Source organism: Stegodyphus dumicola, chromosome 1 (genome assembly GCF_044657685.1).
Source record: "Stegodyphus dumicola isolate Sdum_Otavi_A_Nest chromosome 1, ASM4465768v1".
In the NCBI taxonomy this organism is placed as follows: domain Eukaryota; kingdom Metazoa; phylum Arthropoda; class Arachnida; order Araneae; family Eresidae; genus Stegodyphus; species Stegodyphus dumicola.
In genome coordinates this window covers 276,364,547-276,388,580 of record NC_140768.1, presented here as the reverse complement: position 1 = coordinate 276,388,580, position 24,034 = coordinate 276,364,547, and the positions used below count along the sequence as shown (strand labels likewise).

The 24,034-nt window shown below is 32.2% G+C and overlaps 1 protein-coding gene across 2 annotated transcripts in view; it reads left to right on the top strand.

Annotated features, from left to right (window-relative positions):
- The first annotated feature begins 351 nt into the window (after window positions 1-351).
- Tbp (TATA binding protein) overlaps window positions 352-24,034 on the top strand; it is a 70,741-nt gene continuing 47,058 nt past the window's right edge. For both annotated transcript variants that reach the window (XR_015038409.1, XM_085807238.1), the window contains exon 1: window positions 352-794. Coding sequence is in view for 1 of the 2 variants with exons in the window: in XM_085807238.1 (XP_085663364.1) it covers window positions 528-794 (267 nt within the window). In the remaining variant the exon portion in view is untranslated. The remainder of the gene's footprint in view (window positions 795-24,034) is intronic.

The following is a 24,034-nucleotide window of genomic DNA, read 5'->3' as shown; positions in this document are numbered from 1 at the left end:
AAGCGTAGATTGGTTACATAATTTAGTAAGATTTTGCTTGCATTTAATTTTTGTTACATAACTTTATTCATCTAGTCAAGCATATATGCAAATAAAGTTCTATAATCAGAAGAAAAGATTAGAGCATTAGCTAAGAAGGGCCATTAGTCTCAAAACAGGATTTTCAAATAAAACAGGAAAAAGTCTGAATCACTTTTCACATTGTAATTATAATTATCATTATTCGAAAGTTAAAATGAACATTATCTTTTATCTTGATTTTGTTTTTGCATGGATAATCTCTCTTAATATGCATCAGTCGTAATTAACTGTAACCTATTAGTCATAATTTATTTTCTTCCTGGCCTTAGCGATAGCTGCGCCTGTTGATTAAAGTATAAATGCTGTTATAGATAATGCTAACGGTGTGTGTAGGATATTGATACATGTTCACACTTCCAAAAGAATGCTTTGAAATGTGTAATTTTTTAAAGTTTCTCAAGTGATATTGTTTCAATTAGCAGTTTTATAAAATCATAACATTCATCATGGATATATCTGGTTCTTTCTTGAATTTGGGTACCCCACTGTCTGTTCCGTCCCAACCTGATCCCGTAGAAGAACAGCACATACAAGAACTTCAGAGACAATTACAACCTTCCCCTCTTCAGCCGCAACAGCATGATACTATACACCAAAGCCCTCAAAATCAGCATATTCAGCAACAGAGAACTGGGGTTAGTGTTATCCAACCTTATACTAGCAGCAGTGGATTAACACCACAGCCCCAGTCTCTTTTACAGCCTCAAACACCGGTAAGTTCTGAAAGACCATTTAAGTCTGTGTTTCTTATGTCCGCACAAGTGGGTTGTTTTCCTCCTCTTTTCTTGTCTGCATCTTGTTAGCTCGGAAGCCATTAAACGTTATCTATCGTCATCGAAAACGTTATCTCAGCACATATTTAAATGTAAATTTGTTGAAAATGTTGTATTTTAAACATTACAGCTATAATAGATGATGGAAGTCATTATAAAGAATTTTTATGTTTATGGCGTATCATGTCCAAGCTATTTTCCCATACAAAGTTACTCCCTGCTAATTATAGCTAGTTACGCTCCACAATTTCTTTTAAGGTAGCGAGATCAGGGAGAAACTCTTGATGCTTTTGCCATAAACAAATAGAATAAAACACTCGTTTTCAAAAATTCGCAAAATTAGTATGATTTAAAAGAATCCCTAACCCGTCAAATCGCTACATGATAGGGTTGCAATTTTTATGAAACCTGTAAACATGTAAAGAACTCTTTTCTAAAACAAAAATTCAAGAAAAACAATTTGCGATTTTGAATGAAACCTGTAAACATATAAAGAACTCATTTAAAACAAAACAACAACAAAGGACCGTATTTTAAAATTAATATGTATTAACAGTATTAAGAACTTCTCATGCTACTCACATTTTTAAAAAAGAAGCAAAAAAATGTCAAATTTTTTATGACAAAAATTAAGAAATTGTATAAACAGTAAATGAACAATAAATAATGGAAAAACATGTTTATTCATATACAGGCTAAAACTTTAACAAGATGTAAGGCAAAAACAAAATTCAAAATTATGGTCATCTGAACCATGCATTTACATACTACAGTCAAAAGTCGTTAATTCGGACACCCTTAATCCGGACCTCAAAGCTAAAAACTTTCTGCGCATGCGCCGCGTTGACACATGCGCATAGACGTTTACGCGTGCGCGTAAGACCTTTACGACTGCGTATATGCATGTGCGCAAGTGCAGAATACATTTTCGCGTGCACGTTTTATGTATAACGGACGGTATAAGCTAAAATTATCTATTTCAGTTAATGTTGACGATTCCGTTGTTCCTTAATCTTTGAATTGGATCTGGCTTACTATTTTTTGCAGACTGTAAGAGCAATTTTATAAAAGTAAACTTGAAATTTCGATTATGTTAAATAGAATTTCCGATGCTGGAGCTCCCAAAGGATCTACAAAACGACAGTATGTTTCGATGTCCATCTAACAAAAAGTGGAATTGCTGCAAAAAATGGATAAAGACATGAAGAAGGTGATAGAGAGGTTAGTGAAAATGAAAAAATTTCGATTGACAAGTTAGTCTGTATTCTCGGCACAGCAATTACGGGACTTGAACAGCGGAACTTTGTAACTAAACAAGAAATTATGTCTGTTTATAGAATTAAAGAGAAAGTATTAGCACATAAAACGAAGCAACTTAAACAACTTACATTGAAAGAAATGTTTAATAAAGTAAACAAATAAATATTAAGCTTTTTTTTTGTAAATTTTGATACCCTTTAGATCATAATTGTTCTTTATTTCATATTTTTAATTTTAGAATTTCTGCATGCCATCTTTAAACTGATGATCGATAATCCGGAATCGCCGAAGTCCCGACGAGTCCGGATCAAGGACTTTTGACTGTACTACTGATCATAATAGTAATAATAATAATAATAAAAAAAGAACTAGTTAAACGATTTTGACTATGTGATTTATATTCCCACAGTAAATTTTGATTTAGAATAAATAGTAGAAAAAAATATTTGTTCGTAAAATCCTAGAATACAGTACGGCCTCAGCACGATTTTGAAAATTGTCACCAACACCGTTTACTCCTCACAATAATGTTGCCAAATTCCATGTGTACCATATGCTACGATTAAACTTCTTTGTTGTGCAATAGAAGGAGAAAAAAAGAAGGTAAAATTCAAAATGGCATGTTCATTTCAACCACAGATAATATACTTTTGTATAACAATTTTTTTTTTTTTTTTTTATTTACATCAAAATCTGCATTGATCCGTTCAAAAAGTTTAATAAATCTGTTTGCCCTTATCTTGCACCTCACATGTTCAACTCTTTCGATGCCAGCTATTTTGCTAGCACAATCATTTATGAAAAGCACAGAGAAACAACAAATATTAATAAAAACCTGGTTAAATATTATAAAAACTAACTCGAAACTCTAACAGTTTTCAGGTTTTTGCAGCTTGGCATAATTTCAATGAAAATGCAAAGTTGCCTGATTTAGTGAGGGGCTATAACTAATGGACAGTGATCCATAATCTCCAGTCTTACCCATAACTTAATAGGAAAGTATTGTATTATAATCTTAATCATCTCTATATATGTAATAATATTGATCCATAATGAACAAAATATTTGCAGCCAATGCAGATTAATTATTTATTTTAATTTCAGTTAACATTTGTGGCCTCGTTGCCCTGATGGTCTGGTAGTTAGAGGAGCCTACTGCAGTACCGAAGAGTACATGTTTGAATCTTTAGAAGGCATGGTTATAACTGTTCGTCTCTTCATAGGAGGAAGTGGTGGTCACCTGTTAGGTGCCTCCTCAATAAAATGGCCACTACTTCTTACCTTAGAAGTGGCCAGTACTGAATAGGCAAGTGCTTGCCATTTGGAAGGGGGAAAAAAAAAAAAAAACACTTGTGGCCACAGTTCACTTGGTGTGCCTGTTTCAAACATTTTACATTTTTGATGGCTTTGCGGTAAGAAGAGAAGCAGTGTGGCAGCATCTTAGTGGTAACAGAAACTATCCATCTTATTAAGAGAAAGTTTCAGTTTGAGTTCCGAATTAGCTAGGTCCTAGTGTTATTAAATTATGTGTATGTATTGATCTAGAAATGACGCAGCCTATAAAAGTGTTTTTAGAATAAAGAGAGGAATTACTCAAATTAAAAAGAGTAATTAAGGGCTGTTGCTAATTTAAGTTATAATTTTGATTTACGTATTTTTTAACTTACATAGTCCCCCCCCCCAGTGCTAAAGCATTAGCAAATGAAGAGAAACATAAATTTGAAGAACACAAATAATAAAATTTAAACCAAAATAGTTATTTAAATATTTGCAAAATATAAACTAACAAAATAAATATACTAAAACAAAATAAATATACGTAGGTAAGCTGAAAAATAAGTTTCCCCTGTCGACTGTGGTCACAGTTGTGTATGAAAGTCAAAAAATAGAATGAGACATTAAAGATATGACATACCTTTATTTTTCCACATAGGTACCAAGTACATTGAGACATTTGTCATATCGCTTGATAAGCTTCAAAAAGCCCTCCAGGAAAATATCAGGGCTTTGCATATGGAAGAAGCGTTGAACGGCTTGTTTCACTTCAGTATTGCTTCCAAAGCGCCTTTCCCCGAGATTTTTCTTCAAAACCGGAAACAGATGGAAGTCACTTGGTGCGAGATCAGGACTGTATGGCGGATGGTGTAGGTGCTCCCAACCAAGAGTTGCAATATGGTTTTGCGTTGCCGTCGCCGAATGTGGTCTGGCATTGTCATCCAACAGCAGAACACCAGATGTGAGAAGGCCAGGCCGCTTTTTCCAAATTGCCTCTTTCAATGTCGACGCTGTCGAGGTCAATTGTCGGGGCACCCATCGTGCTGGCACTTTTTTGTATCGAAGAATGTCGTGGATGATGTTTTGAGCTCGTTCATGTGTGATTCCAAGTTCTTCCGCTACTTCATCAATGGTGATACGCCGGTTCGCTCTAATCATGTCATCCACCTTCCTGACATTTGCATCTGTAGTGGCCGTGCGCGTCTGTCCAGCTTTCGTTATGTCCTCCACTTGCAATACTGAAGTGAAACAAGCCATTCAACGTTTCTTCCATATGCAAAGCCCTGATTTTTTCCTGGAGGGCTTTATGAAGCTTATCAAGCGATATGACAAATGTCTCAACGTACTCGTACGAGAATAAAAAAAAAAAGGTTTGTCATATCTTTAATGTCTCATTCTATTTTTTGACTTTCATACACAACTCTGACCACAGTTGACAGGGGAAACTTATTTTTCACACATTATCACAAATATAAAAAGTTGGCTGTAGTTAAGAATTTGGTGCCTCTTTGATTGATGTCAAATTTTGTTCAATTTTGGCAATGAGTAACTTTGTTTTAACCTTATATGACATCATTATTCTCCTGTTTTTTTTAAAGTGAAAATAGATCAATGTGTACATGGACGAAGTCAAGGCAGTGCGCACTGCCAAGTTTGTGCAATTCTTTGATTTTTTTTGAGTGAAAATAGGGTTAATCTTTGAATTATGGTAACTTGGCGAAAATTTTGCGACAATTCCAACAATCTGCCAGCCGAATTACACTTATGCTAGAAATTTTCTGGAACAAAACTGCTTAATCATGACAACTATTAACTGCAAGATTGGGAAAAAGTTCAGAATCGCAAACTTCTTGCCACGTTTTTCAGAATCGCACATACACAGTAACCATGTACACGTCGACTTATTTTTGCTTAAAAAAACATCCCAGAATTGCACAAAAATGGCATTGCATACACTCTTGACTTCATCCATCTACACTGCTATTTTCTCATAAGTTACAAAAAATGCAGGAAAATTTTGTGAATCTCTAAACTCGGTAAAAAGCACATATATGAAATTATCTGATCGCGAAAAAGTATATACCCTTTCCAAGGATGAACATTTCCACGTATAATATAAATAAAATATCCAAAAACTTTTACCTAAATTATGTATTATAAACGTCACCAACGAATTTATAACACAAACATTAAAAATGGTTACAAATACTTAGTGTCAAATATTTAAATTATTTCCATGCACATTTACTTCCACTGAAACATATACGAAATTGCTACAAACATATAATTCACAAAATAACTATCATTTAATTAAAATATAATTAAACCATGTACATGTTGACTTATTTTTACTTAAAAAAACATCCCAGAATTGCACAAAAATGGCATTGTGCACACTCTTCACTATATTCATGTACACTGCTTTTTTCTCATAAATTAGAAAAATTTCACGAAAATGCATGAAAATTTTGTGAATCTTTAAATTTGGTAAAAAGGACATATGTAAAATTACCTGATCGCGAAAAAGCATATACCCTTTCCAAGAATGAACACTTGCACGTATAAAATAAATAAAATATCCAAAAACTTTTACCTCTAAATTATCTATTATAAACGTCACCAACGAATTTATAACGCAAACATTAAAAATGGTTGCAAATACTTAGTGTCAAATATTTAAATTATTTCCATGCACGTTTACTTCCACTGAAACATATACCAAATTGCTACAAACATATAATTCACAAAATAACTACAGTCAAAAGTCGTTAATCCGGACCCGTCAGGACTTCGATTCCGGATTATCGATTTTTCCGGATTATAGATCATCAGTTTAAATCTGGTAAGATGGCATGCAGAAATTATAAAGTTAAAAATATGAAACCGTAATTTATGAACTAAAGAACAATTATGATCTAAAGGGTATCAAAATTTACAAAAAAAAAAGCTTAATATTTATTAAACATTTCTTTGAATGTAAGTTTTTTAAGTTGCTTCGTTTTTTATGTGATAATACATTCTCTTTAATTCTTTAAACAGACATAATTTCATGTTCAGTTACAAAGTTCCGCTGTTCAAGTCCTATAATTGCTGTGTCGAGAATGCCGACTAATTTGTCAATTGAAATTTTTTCGTTTTCAATAACCTCTGTCACTTTCTTCGCTATCGGAAGCGAATTATAATGACGAGGAATTTGATTTAAATCATAACATAGATGGAGTACATCGAGATGAAATACTACTTTTAATAAGGAATTACAAGCCAAATAAAATAAAAACATCTGCCCTGAAGATAAGGATAGTGCTGACAGATCAACTTCCAATTCATTGCGTGGTGCTGCAGCGTTAAAGATAAACAAACGTTAAAGTTTAGATAAACAAAGGATATGCCTTTATCCATTTTTTGTAGCAATTCCACTTTTTGCTTAATGAACTTCGAAACATACTTTCGCTTTGTAGATCATTTACATATTAATAAATATATACCAGAAATTCTATTTCACATAATCGAAAGTTCAAGCTTACTTTTATAAAATTGCTCTAATAGTCTGCAAAAAATAATAAGCCGGATCCAATTCGAAGATTAAGGAACAACGCAATCTGCAACATTAACTGAAATAGATAATTAAATAATTTTAGCTTACCTTATACTGTCCATTATACATTAAACGCGCACTCGTAAACGTATTTTGCGCATGCGTCAACGCGACGCATGTGCAGAAAGTTTGAAGCTTTGAGGTCCGGATTATGGGTGTCCGAATTAATGACGTGACTGTATCATTTAATTAAAATATAATTAAACCATGTACACGTCAACTTATTTTTACTTAAAAAAAATCCCAGAATTGCATAAAAATGGCATTGCGCACACTCTTCACTATATCCATGTACACTGCTTTTTTCTCATAAATTAGAAAAATTTCACGAAAATGCATGAAAATTTTGTGAATCTTTAAATTCGATAAAAAGAACATATATGAAATTACCTGATCGCGAAAAAGTATATACCCTTTCCAAGGATGAACATTTGCACGTATAAAATAAATAAAATATCCCAAAGCTTGTATGTCTAAATTATCTATTATAAACATCACCAACGAATTTATAACGCAAACGTTAAAAATGGTTGCAAATACTTAGTGTCAAATATTTAAATTATTTCCATGCACGGTTACTTCCACTGAAACATATACCAAATTGCTACAAACATATAATTCACAAAATAACTATCATTTAATTAAAATATAATTAAATTAAAAAACACTACTTAAAATATAAATAAGCACATACGTTACATTAATAAGAATGGTTGATCTTTACATTATGGTAACTTGGCATTTTTTTGGCGAAAATTTGGCGACCAACACTCCTACAGCAACCCTCTATTTTTTTTTTCCCGCCGCCATTTTGTCTTCACGAAGTAAAGACATGTTTCTTTTCTTTTTATCTACTGAACACTTCTTCCAACAATCTACTAGCCGAATTACACTTATGCTAGAAATTTTATCTAACAAAACTGCTTAATCATGACAAATATTCACTGCAAAATTGGGAAAAAGTGCACAATACCATACTCCTTACGCGTTTTTCAAAATAACACATACACATAAACCATGTACACACCGACTTATTTTTACTTAAAAAAACATCCCAGAATTGCACAAAAATGGCATTGCGCACACTCTTCACTATATCCATGTACACTGCTTTTTTCTCATAAATTAGAAAAATTTCACGAAAATACATGACAATTTTCTCAATCTTTAAACCCGGTAAAAAGAACATATATGAAATTACCTGATCGCGAAAAAGTAATGAACATTTTCACATATAAAATAAATAAAATATCCAAAAACTTTTACCTCTAAATCATCTATTACATTATACACGTCACCAACGAATTCATACCGCAACCATTACAAATACTTAGTGTCAGATATTTAAATTACTTCCATGCACGTTTACTTCAACTAAAACGTATACCAAATTCCTACAAACATAAAATTCACAAAATAACTATCATTTAATTAAAATATAATTAAATTCAAAAACACTACTTAAAATATAAATGAGCACATACATTAAATTAATACATACATAAATACCAATTTCGAATTCACTTTAGTTACGGCCATGGGATCCAAAAATTCACGAACACTGTTTCACACAACACAGAATAAAGCCAAATACAAAATTTCCAGATTTTTTCCCGATTTCCCCCCTTTTTCGATTAAAGAACCGTAATTCGTCCATTAATATCACATGACATATCCCATGATCTCTCATTTCCCTCACACAAAATAATGCGTAATCGGAACTGAGTACTGCTCACATTATTACCAAAGTCCCAGATAGTAACCTGTATCGCCTCCAAAATGTCGCCAAACTACCAGTTACCATATTGTAAAGATCAACCATAAAAATTAGCTTACAATCCTAATTACTTTAAACTAAATCATTGCTAATAACAATTTTCCAATAATACCATATTAATTTATTTACTCCTTACATTTAGAATAATGCATAAAAGTAATATCCTCAAATAATTAAAAATACTAACTTACCTAACCTTCTTAAGAATTTTGATGGCCGATAAACTTTTCTTCTTTCCTCCGCTAAATAAAAAGCAATCGTATGTGCGCCTGTTTCAGGATCTTTAAAATCATACTTATAGTTCACAGCAAGATGTTGAAAACCTTCATCCTCCAAACAGACATATGACTTCCAGCAATCAGATATTATTATTGTACCAGGTAGAATAAATAACTTAATAAAACTTAATAAGCAATCTTTACTTCTATCTTGCACAACCTTAAAAAAACACTTATTACTACCCCTTTCAATCCCACTAAATACTCATTTCGAATTCACTTTAGATAGGGCCATGGGATCCAAAAATTAACCAACACTGTTTCGCCCAACACAGAATAAAGCTAAATACAAAATTTCCAGATTTCCCCCCTTTTCCGATTAAAGAACTGTAACTTGTCCATTAATGTCACATGACATATCTCATGATCTGTCATTTCCCTCACACAAAATAATGCGTAATCGGAACTGAGTACTTCTCACATTATTCCCATAAGTCCTAGGTAGTAATCTTTATCGCCTACCAAAATGTCGCCAAACTACCTGTTACCATATTCCAAAGATTAGCCGAAAATAGATTAATATGTACATGGACAATGAGTTTCTACAATTCTTTGACTATTTGGTTTTGTATACTGGGCATCTTGAAATTGTGCCTTCCTGGCGCCGATCTTGCTGTCAAAAAAGAATCGCCAAAAACACGAGGAGTACCCAATTGTAAACTTTTTTTATTCACCAATTACTGAGTTTGAATATTTATAATAAATTCCAAAATTTTAAAACAGATTTCCATAAATAAACAAATATAGGTAGAGTAGACTTTAAGACCCTTGTATTATGGCAAAGTTGTTCTTTGATTTATTGCCAAGTTGTTGTTTCATTTATGGTAGCCTGAGTAGTTGAATGTCATGGAAACCCTATTGTGACGTAATCGGGTGCATGATTCTGGGAAATTTCGAATCATGGGATGTGTTGTAAGTGTTTTTGTGGTGTGTGTTGGTTTGATTCTTTAGACTGTAGAATGGTTGAATGTAGTAAGATTGATTTGAATTTTCTGTACGATTTGGAGCGAAAGGGGAAAAGAGCTTTAATTGACTGGTATGTAAATGAAGGTTTACTTAGTAGCCATTATAAGTGTCCTGTATGTAGGAAGGATATGCATGTAGTCGAACATAAAAACCGTTTAGATGGATTTGAATGGGCTTGTTGTGGCTCTGGGTGTACAAAGTGAACTCGAAAATCATGGTAAGTGAATATTTGCTTTCCGTAGTGCTTAAATGTAAAACATGTTTTTCTTTTTTATGTTATTTTACTATTTGGTTTAATTTTTTTTTATTGAGATTATGTATTTTTTTTTCCCCCTATAATTTAGAATTTGGTGCTCCTTTGACTTTTTAAGTGAAAATATATGTATGTGTACATGGACAAAGTAAAGGGAGTGCGCGATGCAAGTTTGTGCAATTCTGGGATTTTTTTGTAAGTGAAAATAGGTCAACATGTACGTGGATAAAGTTAAAAGAGTGCGCAATTCCATTTTTGTGCAATTCGGGGATTTTTTTTTAAGTGAAAATAAGTCGATGTGTGCATGGATACCAAGTTTGTGCAATTGTTTGTCTTGTTATTTTGGCTTTGTGTAGTGGCGATGTTTGGCGCAAAAATCAGCGCTTCGCAAGCCAAAATAACGAGTCAAAGAATTGCACAAAATCGGTATCCATGTACCACCAAAAATCGCCAAGGGGTACCCTAAACTATACTTTTACCAAAAAAATATTTCAACATCATAAATATAGTAGTAATATTGCTGAAATTGTGGTTTCACTGTTATCACATTTCTGACTTTCTTGTTTCACACAAAACTGGTAGACCTTGCAGCTTTTCCCAGGTACAGACATATTCATCTAATTTGGCATATCCACTTGAACTAACTGATGTAGTTAATTCAGTGGTTAATCCATCAGTGGTTAATCAATGCCCAGCAGTTACTTATAAGGGTCTGTTTCTTGCATAAGCTTGGCCTTTATGAACTACATTGTGCACTTGATTAGCTGGGCTAATGCTGGGAAAGAAGGTAACAGATAACTGAAAAACACAGATAATCCAAGTAGCTGATCTTCCGTAAGCGGGGTAAGTTGACAAACTATTTTAGTCCTTCAAAATTTGGTGAATTTTTTGGGCAGCAGTGAGAGCACTGAGATGGGATATTTAAATATAAACAGAATAGTAACTTTTAAGTTTTGCAGTAGTAAAATGCTGTTATTATATGTAAACGGAATGGTAAAATGAGATGATAAAATACGTAGCGTATTCGGAAACTAAACACCATTTCATTCTAGCGCTGTTGTAGTCATCCCGCGCATGCACACTAGTCTTTCTTGTTCACTGACTTTCAATTGTCGCCATTTTGGTTGCTCTATGTTGTGTTTTCAGTTTGCTGCTCACATTCAAAATGTTTAAGACAATTAGTTCTCCCGCTGACTGTGAGATTCGTGCCGTGATTAAATTTTTGAACGCGAGGAATGTTAAAACGGCCGAAATTTATCGTCAAGTGACAGAAGTTTACGGTGAGTACGCGATAAGTGATGGAATGGTGAGAAAGTGGGTAAGAATGCTTAATGCAGGTCGAACAAATGTCCACGCCGAGGCTTGGAGTGGTCGGCCTTCTGTTGTCACCGATGATTTGGTAAGGAAAGTTGATGAAGCAATTCCTGAGAACAGACGCTTCACAATGAAACTCTTTCAGAGGCATTTCCACAAATTTCACGTACTGTTTTGTTCGAAATTGTGTCTGACCGCTTGAATTATCGCAAACTGTGTTCCCGATGAGTTCCAAAAATGCTCACTGATGTTCACAAAACAAAGTGACTTGGTAGTGCTCTGACATTTCTCACGTGGTACAGCGATGAGGGAGAAAACTTTTTAAACCAAATTGTGACAGGTGATGAAACTTGGGTGTGTCATTTCACACCAGAATCGAAACAACAATCGATGGAGTGGAGACACACTCATTCTCCAAAAAAACAAAAGTTCAAAGTGACAATGTCATTACAAAAAATCATGTGCACTGTCTTTTGGGATAGGAAAGGCGTTTTGCTTACTGAATTTATTCCCAGAGGTGAGACTTTAACAAAACTAAGGCGTGTCATTCAAAACAAACGAAGAGGACATCATGACAATGCTCGGCCCCATACTGCTGGTGTCACTCAGTCGTTAATTCGACAGTTTCATTGGAAGCAGTTCGATCACCCGCCTTACAGCCCGGACATGGCGCCATCCGACTATCACTTGTTCCTGCACATGAAGCGCGAGCTTGGTGGCAAGCTCTTTGGATCTGACGATGGCACGAAAAATGCTGTGGAGTCCTGGTTATTGAAACTGGCGGGAAGTTTCTTTGACGATGATATACGAAACCTGGTCACCTGCTATGACAAGTGTTTGATCATTGGCGGAAACTATGTTGAAAAATAGTTTAAGACATGTATAGTACTTCTAAGTTTAACTTTTTCATGTAAAAATAAAATTGGATTCGAAAAAATTGTTTTACTATTTTTTTTTTTTTTCAAAACGGTACTTAGTTTCCGAATACGCCTCGTAGTAGATGAGTAAAATAAAGTCAATCAGCTTTGCAAGTAAAAACATATTCCTATTTATGTAGTTCATGATAGAATAATATAATGAACAACTCTTATAAATAATTCTTGAGTAAATAAATATATACACTTATGAAGATCAGACCACGGTGAATCTTTGGATTATGGTAACTTGGCGATTTTTTTGCGAAAATTTGGCGACCAAACCTGCTACAGCAACCAGCTAGTTTTTCTTTCTTTCTTTCTTTTTTTTTTTTTTTTGGACGCCATTTTATGTTAACAAAGTAAAAGCATGTTTTTTTTTTTTTTTTCTTTACTCAGTATTTTTTCCAACAATCTGCTAGCCGAATTACGCTTATGCTAGAACTTTTATGGAACAAAAGTGCTTAATCATGACGAAGATTAGGTGCGAAATTGGGAGAAAGTGCAGAATTGCCCACTGCTTCGCACGTTTTTAAGAATTGCATATATGCGGTGTCATCCATGTACACGTCGACCTATTTTCACTTAAAAAAACATCCCAGAATTGCACAAAAATGGCATTGCGCACACGCTTTATCCATGTACACATCTACCTATTTTCACTTAAAAAGTCAAAGAAAATTGACAAAAATCCAATTCTTCTTACTCTTGTAAAAAGCGCCAAACAAATAAGTGGGCGATTCTGCACTTTAGCAGCGAAATTGTTTCTAAGTGCTTATTAGCTAAAATCATGATTGGAATTTTCTGGAAAATGTCACATGACATGTCTCATGATCTCTCATTTCTCTGAGACAAAATAATCTGTGAGTCGAACTGTACACTTCTCAGATTATTGCTAAAGTCCTACCTAGTAACCTTTATAGCCTTACCAAAATGTAGTCAAACTACCTGTTACCATATTCCAAAGATTAGCCCAGAGAACTGCAAAGTGAGTTTTAAATGTAAACAGAATAATAAAGTTTTGTTTGCAGTGGTGAAGAGCAATTATTATATGCAAACAGAATATTAAATGAAATTGATTAAATGATAAAACGTCTATCAGCTTTGTCAGTTCTGTCTTTGCAACTAAATCTGAATAAGTGACATCTATAAATGGGTGGGAATAAGCTTGTGACATCACAATGTATTCTCTACAGATATAGAAATAAGTATAATAAATTATTTATATTTCAAATTAACATGATACAGTAAGTAAATTCTACCAATTATTAAAACGGTAAACAACATCACAGTCTCTCATACTTGTATTTCATACAGCTTCAGTATTTTTAAGCTTTAGCATTTACACAAATAAGAAAAGTTTTTTTTAAAAAATTCATATTATAGACCATTTTAACTTTGTAATTTTTACAAATTACCTTATTGCTACGTAATGACACAATCCCGTACATACCAGTAAGTAGACAATCCTCATTATTTTCTTAAAATTTTAAACTTTACATTAATGAAAACAAAATATTTTTTATTGCATATTAACATCATACACAGCTTCCATATCACTATTTTCTTAAATTCCTAAATCATGTCACGTTCATCAATATATTAAACATTCCACATAAAATACGTTGCATTACTGCTTGGCACACAACCTCGCTTCGCCCATGTGCACAACGACCTGTATTTCCTCGAAAAACCTCAAAGAATTGCACAAACTTTGTGTCCATGTACACATCGATCCATTTTCACTTAAAAAACATGAGAGAATTGCACAAACTTGGCATTGCGCACTACCTTAGCTTTGCCCATGTACACAGTGATCTCTTTTCACTTAAAAAAAATTAGAGAATTGCACAAACTTGGCATCCTGCACTACATTGGCTTTGTCCATGTACACATCGACCTGTTTTCACTTAAAAATAGAATCAGAAAATTGCACAAACTCAACGTTGTGCACTACCTTAGCTTTGCCCATGTACACAGCCATCTCTTTTCACTTAAAAAAAGTCAGAGACTTTTACAAACTCTGCATTGTGCACTGTCTTGGCTCTGCCCATGTATACATCGATCTATTTTTGCTTAAAAAAATTGTAGAAAATCAACAAACTATGCATTGTGATAAACCATGTCAAGCATTTTTGGCGAGAAACTTCACTCTGCCATATTACTATCTAAATTTTTTGTCTACATTTCGAACTTTAAGCCTAAAATGTCTCCCAAAACATTGCGAAAATCGTGTTTTGAACACACAATTTAAGCTAAAAATCCGAAACAAAAACAAAAATTTAGATAGCAAAAAAGTAAAGTTTCTAACCAAAATTATTTTACAAGAATCCATGTACACAGCGATATATTTTAACTTAAAAAAAAAAAAAAAAAAAAAAAAAAAAAAACTGTGAATTTCACAACCTGGGCAATGAATGAATCTACGAACTACGCACATCTCGCTTTAATAAATTAACACAACAACAATAAATTTCAAAGAATACCATGTACACAGCATCCTGTTTAAACTTAAAAAAACATCTACGAACTGCACAATCTAGGCATCGCGTATAAATCAACCAAATAAACTAAACTAAACTAAATTACGAACAATTTAAAAAACAACAATAACAACAAAGATTCATAGTAAAAAAACAATAAACATAACATTCTACAAAATAAAAACAGTAAAATAAATTGCACTTACCATAATACATTTCTGAATAAAATTTAGCCAGTCACACAACGTCTCGGAACAAAAGTGCCACGATTTTGCTATATCACATGTCTTTCTGAGATTCAAAATTTCGAAAGTAACGATAAAAACGTCCTCCAAAGTTAACTTACTATTGCACTCTGTTTTAAAAGTCACACAGAAATTCCAAAAATACACTTCAATCCTCATAAACACACCCATGAACAAAAGACTCATTAACAACTCCAACATCGTATCTTTTAATACTAAATTTTTCTACACAATCTAAAATATGCGACTGAAATCATCCAACCACGTCTATCATTGCAACATAGGCCATTTTGAAGCACTCACAACACGAACCAACGACCGATTAAACCACTCCAGGAAAAGATTTTTCAATGTCAACAGGGTTGCCATACAACATGCAATCGCGTCAAAAACCAGCGCAGAACACAGATCACTACATTTGGTGAAATTATGGTGCATATTTGAGTAGAGCCAAAACTTTAAACATTCCACATCTCTTGATTGCAACATGCAAGAAACAGAACTAAAAAAAATAATTAATTGACCCAAAAAACATTAACTAACAAATAAATAAAATTAAATGAAAACATTCATAAATTATTAACATCATATCATCTGAAATCCAATATACTCCCACCAACAACAGCTTAACCTCCTACAAATATTAAACAGTAAAATTTTTAAAAACAAACACAGTATTTCAAAATTAAATTTAAGAAAAAAAAAAAAAAAAAAAACTTCTGGCTACACTAAACTCGCACTTACAGTCACTGAAATAAAGCTCTACATTTGCCACAGGAAAATATACAGCCGGACATTTTCGAATAATTTTACATTTAAAATCTTTTTGGCTTACAACTTCAGTTGTATGTCAAAATCTTAAAAAAATAATGATAAAAAATAAATAAATATGGGTACTGTTCCGTTTTGAGGACTGTAAAAAAATTGCAGCGAAAATGTATGCGCAAAAGTGCCAAATCTAGCAAACACCCATTTAACAGAGCGCCAAATCTAGCGTACATGCTGATTTCAAATTGCATAAGTTTATATAGTTCTATATTTCTTAAGACGCCATTGAAATACTAGTTTAATTTTTAAATCCTTTTTTGATTTTAAATCCTCTTTTGATATCGTATGGATTTAACAATTTGAGAATTGTCCATGACGAAAAAGTGTGCAATAGAATTTTTTCAAAGAAAAGGCATCATTCATTCTAAAAAATTATGTTTGAACAACCAACGAGATGAAATTATGCTTTGGCGATAACTGGGTAGCAAAATAGCTATGCTGGAATCCATTCAGTTATGCTTAACCTTTTTTTATACAAATTATAATAATGAAATGACATAGTTATTTATTCTTAGGCTTCCATTCAGTTATGTTTAGTCTTTTTTTATATAAATTATAATAATAAAAAAGTATTATATGAAATTAACCTTTCATCCAAATTAAAACAATAATCTTAGATTGTTATTTTCTGTACTTCCCTTCATGCGTTAGGGTTGCCGGAATTATTTTTGGCAGCACTAGCATCAACAATAGTTTTGCAATTTTTTACGGTCCTCGAAACAGAATAGTACCTAACTATGTTACAGTAATAACTTCAGTTAACACTTTAGCTTCTTCACAGTTAGATAAATCTCCAACTCCTGCATTAAAAAATATCTTTCTCTGCACTCAAATTTGCATGCGTACTTTTTTACACACTGTTGCGCATAGCACAATGTGTGCATGCATGGCCACCGTCGCACATGCAAAATCCACAAACTGATAATCTGCACAAAATGATTAAAAGTCCATTATATACTAAAACATTCCATCATATGTAAAACAAAACAAAAATACAACCACATTCCATTGTATGAAAAAATAAAAATAATTCTGTATAAAATATTAAAATTTTTTCATAAGTTGGGAGCTTTCAAAATTTATATTATATAAGATAGGTAAGGTAAGAAGATCAGTTGTACAGAGGTAAAAACAAGTGTCTGCTTTTGAACCAGTACTTCCTCAACATGCTCAATCTTTACATATAACATTCTTTCAGTTATACAACTACTATTAATTAATTATAATATTCATTTGTCATTATTTTCAAATTTTATTCTTTAATTACATTAGTCATGTAAAGTAAGTATAGTAAGCAAAGTATCATTATCGTACAATTTCCTAAATACTTTTGCATTTCTGTAATCATAACAATATTCACTATCAAAATATTAAATATTTTCTGCATTATAAACAAAGCACCATTTTTATACCCATTTTCTATACTTTTTTTCAAAAATTACCATTTTTTTAAACATTTAGCTCAATTTAAAAATAATTATTAAATTCTTAAAATAATTCAAAAGTTTTTTAAACAATAATTCAAAAATATAAAATAATTCTTTAACCTTCCGTAAATAAAATAATTAACAATTTCTAAATTTTTTAAATTTTATTTTGCATAATTATGAAAAAATAAATCTTTTAATATCATTAAATTTTATTCAGTTTCATAAAATAGTGTTACATTTTTAAAATCCAATATAATAAGAAAACAAAAGTACATATTTAAGTTTTCAATTACCATTAATTCATAACACTTTCTATATGATGATATTTAAACATTTTTATCTGCACTAACTTTATTTATAAAAGCACTTACCGTATATACCCGCTTATGAGTCGATACCGCGTCTAAGTCGACCCCCCACTTCGACATAAAAAATTCGTAGAAAATAAGAAACTCGCGTATAAGTCGACCCTCCACTTCCGAAATCGATCGAGAAACTTCGAAAAAATTTTTTAAGTACTATATTTATTCAAAATTATCTGAGAAAAAAAAGTAAATATACGATAAAAAATACCTTGGTAAATAAACACAATCAAAATCCTTCAACGTCAGATTCATGGCCAAATTCGCCAAACATTTCATAGAACTCTTCTGTCGTCATTGGCTCTGTATTGTTACAATCACTACTAGAGCCTTCGTCGTCATTTTCACTTTCAAAAACAGCATCATCTTCCGTGCCGTCTAGTTCGTTGCTAATACAACATTTTTTAAATGATTTTATAATCATTTCAGAGGGTATTTCGTTTCAAGCATCTTTAACCCACTGAGCAATTAATGTAATATCGGGCTTTTTAATGTTGCCTCCCTTTGTAAATGTTGGTCGGGCGGAACTAATCCACTCTGCCCAATATTTTCTAACATTTACTTTGAAGGGCGTATTGAGGCAGACATCTAGGGGTTGAATGACGGATGTCAATTCTCCCGGAATTATGGCCACAGTCGTTTTTAGGTGTTTTGTCACTTCTTCAGAAAAGTGTCCACGAAAAGAATCGTATACTAAAAGAGAAGGTTTTTTGAAAGCTGCTCCCAGTCTTTTATCCCCCACATTTTTAAGCTAATCGACTGTTCCGTCAGCATCCATCCATCCCTTTTCATGGGCACGAACCAGCACACCTAATGCAAACACAACGTTTTTCGGTAAAGTTTTTCTTTTAAAAATGATCAACGGACGAAGCTTACTGCTTATAAAGATTTATACATACGTAAAAACTATCTGCATTTCTCTTTTCTTGGCGTGTTGGCGAAATGTTTTTATTGCTCGATATTGATCGGTTGTTCGGGGGCCGAAAATTCTTTGGTTTAATCGAAACTTACTCTAGTTAAAGTATGATACTCTGTGATTAGTTCGTCACATAATTTAAATCATGAAATTACTTCAAGTAAGTGACTTATTTGATAACTCGTCCAATTTGAGTGCGGGAAGAAAACAACTGCATTTATATAAAGAAATTTTTGAACTTCCGGTTCTTTTAATTTTTTATGGCCCCGTGTATAAGTCGACCCCCCCACTTTGAAGTCTTTTTTTTTGTCCAAAATATTTCGACTTATTACGCGGGTATATACGGTATATAAAATTTTAAAATCCATAGCACTATTTCAATTTTTTTTTTTTTCAATTGAACAATGAACCTGATTCTAAGGTAATAATTTTGAGTTTTAACAATTGATAAACTGCATGATTAAAAAAAGCTGAAATGAAAATAAATTTCTTATACACACACCCTTGAAGAACATAATTTGAATATAGACTGACAACCTGGGAATAGCTGTAATACTGATTTGGAGTTTTAACACCCTATATCTTTGAAAACACTCATCAAATCACTTTTAATATAAACACTATACTGGATTAATTTTTGAAACACTGATTTTTTTACTTTTGTATTTACTGTAGTGAATGGATAAAGAGCAATGTTTGATATGGGTGCAGAATAAAATAAAATTAGCAGTCATATCAAAGCTGTGATCCTTGTCGTAATTCTACAGATGAATTTCCATTAATATACCTTTACTTGACATGCTGTGAACTAAGTGTAATAATGTAGGAGTATTGATTGTACGAATGTTGATAATGAACAACAAACTTGACTGCCAGGGCAGATTAAATATTAGTTTTTACTTCAGTTGACATTTATGGTCACAATTCACTTTGTATGGATATTTCAAACATTTTATATTTTTGATAACTTTGCAGAAAGAAGAAAAGCAGCATGACAGCATCTTAGTGGTAACAGAAGCAGAAGAAAAGTGTGTGGCAGTTATTAAGAGAAAGGCTTCGGTTCAGGAAATTTAAGCTCCAAATCAACTATGTCATCATTGTTATATAAAAGTCATGTGATATGGATTATTCTAAAAATGTCATTCCTTTTTTATAATAGAGAAGGGAAGTAGCCATATTGAAATGAGTAATTAAGTGGCTATTGCTAATTTGTTATAATTTCCTCTTACATATTTTTTCATCTTATGTATTTATGTAATGCATCTTTCAGATTTCCTGCAATTTGCCTTTAAAATTAGCCAGGTAAAGTTATTCTGAAGTTAAGCAATTTCCTTTTTATTTGCAAATAATACTTTGCTGACTAAGCATTGTGTTCCTTATTTTTCATTTCATTACTAATTTTATCTGTCACATGTCTAACAGTATCAATCTTCAAACCCAATAATATGCTGTGAAGTTAAACCACTGATTTTTTTAGTTGCAGATGAGGAGATACTTTTTTCTTTTTTTTTTTTCTATTACATTTTTCTGATGGTATTTTTGCCATACAGAGCTTTCTTATGATCATCTCCAAAGTTTGTGTCCTGCATTATATTCTAGAGTTAGCCCCCCCTTTTTTCCCTTTTAATTTATAAATGAGTCCTTATTAAGTATGCTTTATACTTCTGCTTTATAAAATGCTTTATTTTCTATTTTTATAATGAGACTATTATTAGTATTTTGTACGTATAGAAAAGTTTTTCATTGGTATGTATGGTTAAAATAGAGTGTGCACTTTTGATATAGCCAGAAATGTAAATTTTTTCTTTCTAAATTTGGAATTTCTGAATGAAAACAATTGTGAAACAACTACTTTCATTGCTGTCCTAAAATTATCAGATAATTTGCCATATGTCATTTCAAAGATAGAACTATTTTTGTTAGTCAGAAAATATCAAATAAAATAGTCAGAAAAAACTGATATAAATTTTTGTGCTGCAGTATTCATTTTAAAAGAAGGTGAAAAGTGGGAATAACCAATAGTGATAAAATTGCTGAAATCAGTTTTAGCTTTCTTCCTTGGATCCTTTGTTGAAAATGCTTGTATTTATATAGGTGAAATTGTGACAGAATGGACTTCCTTGAATACTGATAGCCTAGATGCTATGAAGGTGGTCAAATATTTATTCTGATTAAGCAAAAATACATATGAAACTTTTGGATCCAAAAATCCTTCTCAGGATCCTATTGTTTAAAGAATTGTTTATTGAATAATTAAACAGCTTATCAAAGTTCTTTACATTATACGAAACATTCTCCTCTTGGCAGTTCCTCACCTCCAGCAACTATTAATATTCCTGCTTCAGGTTCTAAATCTAATACTTGAAGGGTTAAATGAAAAGTTACTAACTACATCATAATGTCTTGCTGATTATATTAACTTTTAATAGTAAAGGAAGATATTAGCTCTCTCTTGGGTGGGGAAAGCTGAACAATTTAAAAAAAAAAAAAATATTCATGCACCAAAAAAGTAAGTACCTTTTTGAAATAATGTGATGAAACATGAGTTAACATTTAATGAATTAGGGGGGAAAAATCTGATGTGTACGCCACGTGACTTCTTTGTACTGAATATTAAATTAGATGCAATTTCATTTAAACTTATTTCCTCGAATTTCATTAGAGATATATTTCTCATTCAATTAATTCTGTTCTCACTTCGCAACAAGGCAGAAATACATAAAACCTCAAACTATCTTTATAAAAAATTAAAAAATATAGAAAATTATAAAACACCAAATACAGTTAAAACAATGAAAAAAATTTTGCAATTCAAATTAGACTTTCTATGCAAAAACAAGCAATTCGGCAGCAGGCATATTTTTTGGTGCACAAAACTGAAAGTTTTCTTTTGGTCCCACTTGGCAAAAAGACACTGAATGTGCTGAAACTAAATTCACTACTATGCTAAATTTCAAATGGAAACAAATATGACTGCTGTGGTAAAAAAAATTAAGCTTAGCCACACTGTTGATAATGCTATAGCTATTGCATGCAGATTAACTAAAGACATAAAAACCTTAACCGGAAGATAATAACAATGTAATTCAATTATTTTTAAAGGGGAAAAAAAAAAAAAAAAAAAAGATTTACCAACATGTAAAATAAAAAAAAAAACTGAGCTAATGGAGCTGAGTAACAGAGTAGGTATATGTGTATATATTTATATACTTTTGGTGCAGCTGATTGCAACTAAAAAGGGGTATGCCCAACTATATGCTATAGCACTCTTATATACAAAATTTCAATGTTCTGAGGCTACTTCTTTTTTAGTTATGCGAGATACATATATGCATAAATACGAACGTCAGGGAAAAAGTCTCTTCTGAATCAATTTTAAATCCTTTTTGCAATTCGTTTTGGAAAAAAGAGTCCTCTATTCTGTCTTTACATACAGATGTCATGCAAAAACATCATTAAATTCCATTCGATAGCTGTGAAAATGGATATTTTCGTTTAAATGCGAGACCAAAAAATATTCACGATTACAGTACTTCCTTTACTTCGAACAAGGAAGTAAAAAAGCTATGATTTTTCTTTGTTAGTAAAATTGTTTGTAACTTATGTACATAAATATTCTGAATTATATGAAACTATGTTGGATTTTTACTCCAGAGTAGTTTTCAGAATTTTTTAAATGGATCACAGTGACACTGAATAAAGGAGGAAAAATGATGCTTTTCTATTTGCTGTTCTCCATTGGTCAGTGTTGAATGTATGGTCAGTGGTGAATTAAGCTGTAGTTGCAAAGAGCCTTCAAATCATTATTTTTTTTAAAAAGAAAACATAATCTGTAACCTACCAAATGAATATCTAATGTAAATATATCTCAGCTCTGATATCAGATATAGTTCCCAAAGGACTATATAAGTCTTTCACAAAGACATTCTTGGCCCTCATCTAGACATTCTTAGCCATCATACTTTAATCAGTGAATCAGCTTGAAAAACATATGTGGAAGAGCTAATTATAATTTCAAAATGCCCCTGACACTCTGTATGTGGCTTTTTGCTTTCAGTGTTTTGTTTTGACCCATTTTAATATACACACGCATATATGCTTATTTAAAGGTTTTCTTGAATCTCTATACATGATTTTATTGGTTGATGGGTTCATGGTGAATAATGCTGTGAGCATCATAACTTGAATGCTTTAATCTGTTGAAAAGTTTGATCATTTTCATCTTTTAAGCATAACAGTCTGTAAACATATACTTATGACAGGTCACAAAGCTCAATATGATTCAAACTAAATTTTGTGTTATAATGCCAAAATTGAAGTTATGCTGTAATATCTGTATATTGTAACTAACCATTTAATGGTACTTAAAAGAGGAACATACCAATGTGAAACTTAAAATTAAGCAAAACAGTGTGATGCTTCTTTGGCAATATGAAGCAACTCCAATGATGGAACACAGCAATAACTTTTATTTAACACTAAAAAAAATGGCGACATACAAACAAGAAGAGAAAACATATTCTATCATTTAAAAATAAATTACATTCTTCGTGCGAGAGTCGCACGAGGCACTCGAGTCTGGTTTCAAAAATTGCCATTCACAAATACCTTAATGTTCATCTATTTAAATTATTTAAACTACAAGATTTTAATATTATTTAAATCTGTTACAACCTCTCCCCCAACGGAGAGACTTTTACTGAAGGGAAAAGTTCTGTAAATTTCGAAAGTTTATAAGCTCGGCTTGCTCAATTGCTTAAAGAGAAAAGATAACTTCTCTCATAAGTTTCCAAATTTTCAGGCAGAAAATTTTAAGTTTTAAACAAATATTTTTACACCACATTTAAATAGGAAGAAAAAAAATGGAGAACGTTCAAATACATCAGTTGAGTATACATTAAATAAATAAATAAATCCTGAACGTGGTTACATACACTAAGAGTTATTACATTACTTAATTCTACTCAGAACATCTACGTTCTTGTGCAAAGATCCTTTGCGATGAATGACCTTAAAATTATAAGGTTGTAATGAGAGTGCCCAGCACATCAATTTAGAGTTACATTTGGCGTTGGATTGTAGCCAGACCAAAGGATTATGATCAGTCTGAATCAAGAATTCTTGCTGACCATCCAGATAAAAATGCAGTTTCTTGATAGCGTAGATGATAGCAGCGCACTCTTTTTCAGTAGTACAATAATTCTTTTCAAACTTAGTAAATTTTTTGCTTATATACAAGATAGGATGTTCACGTTGTTCATCATCTAATTGGCATAGTACTATA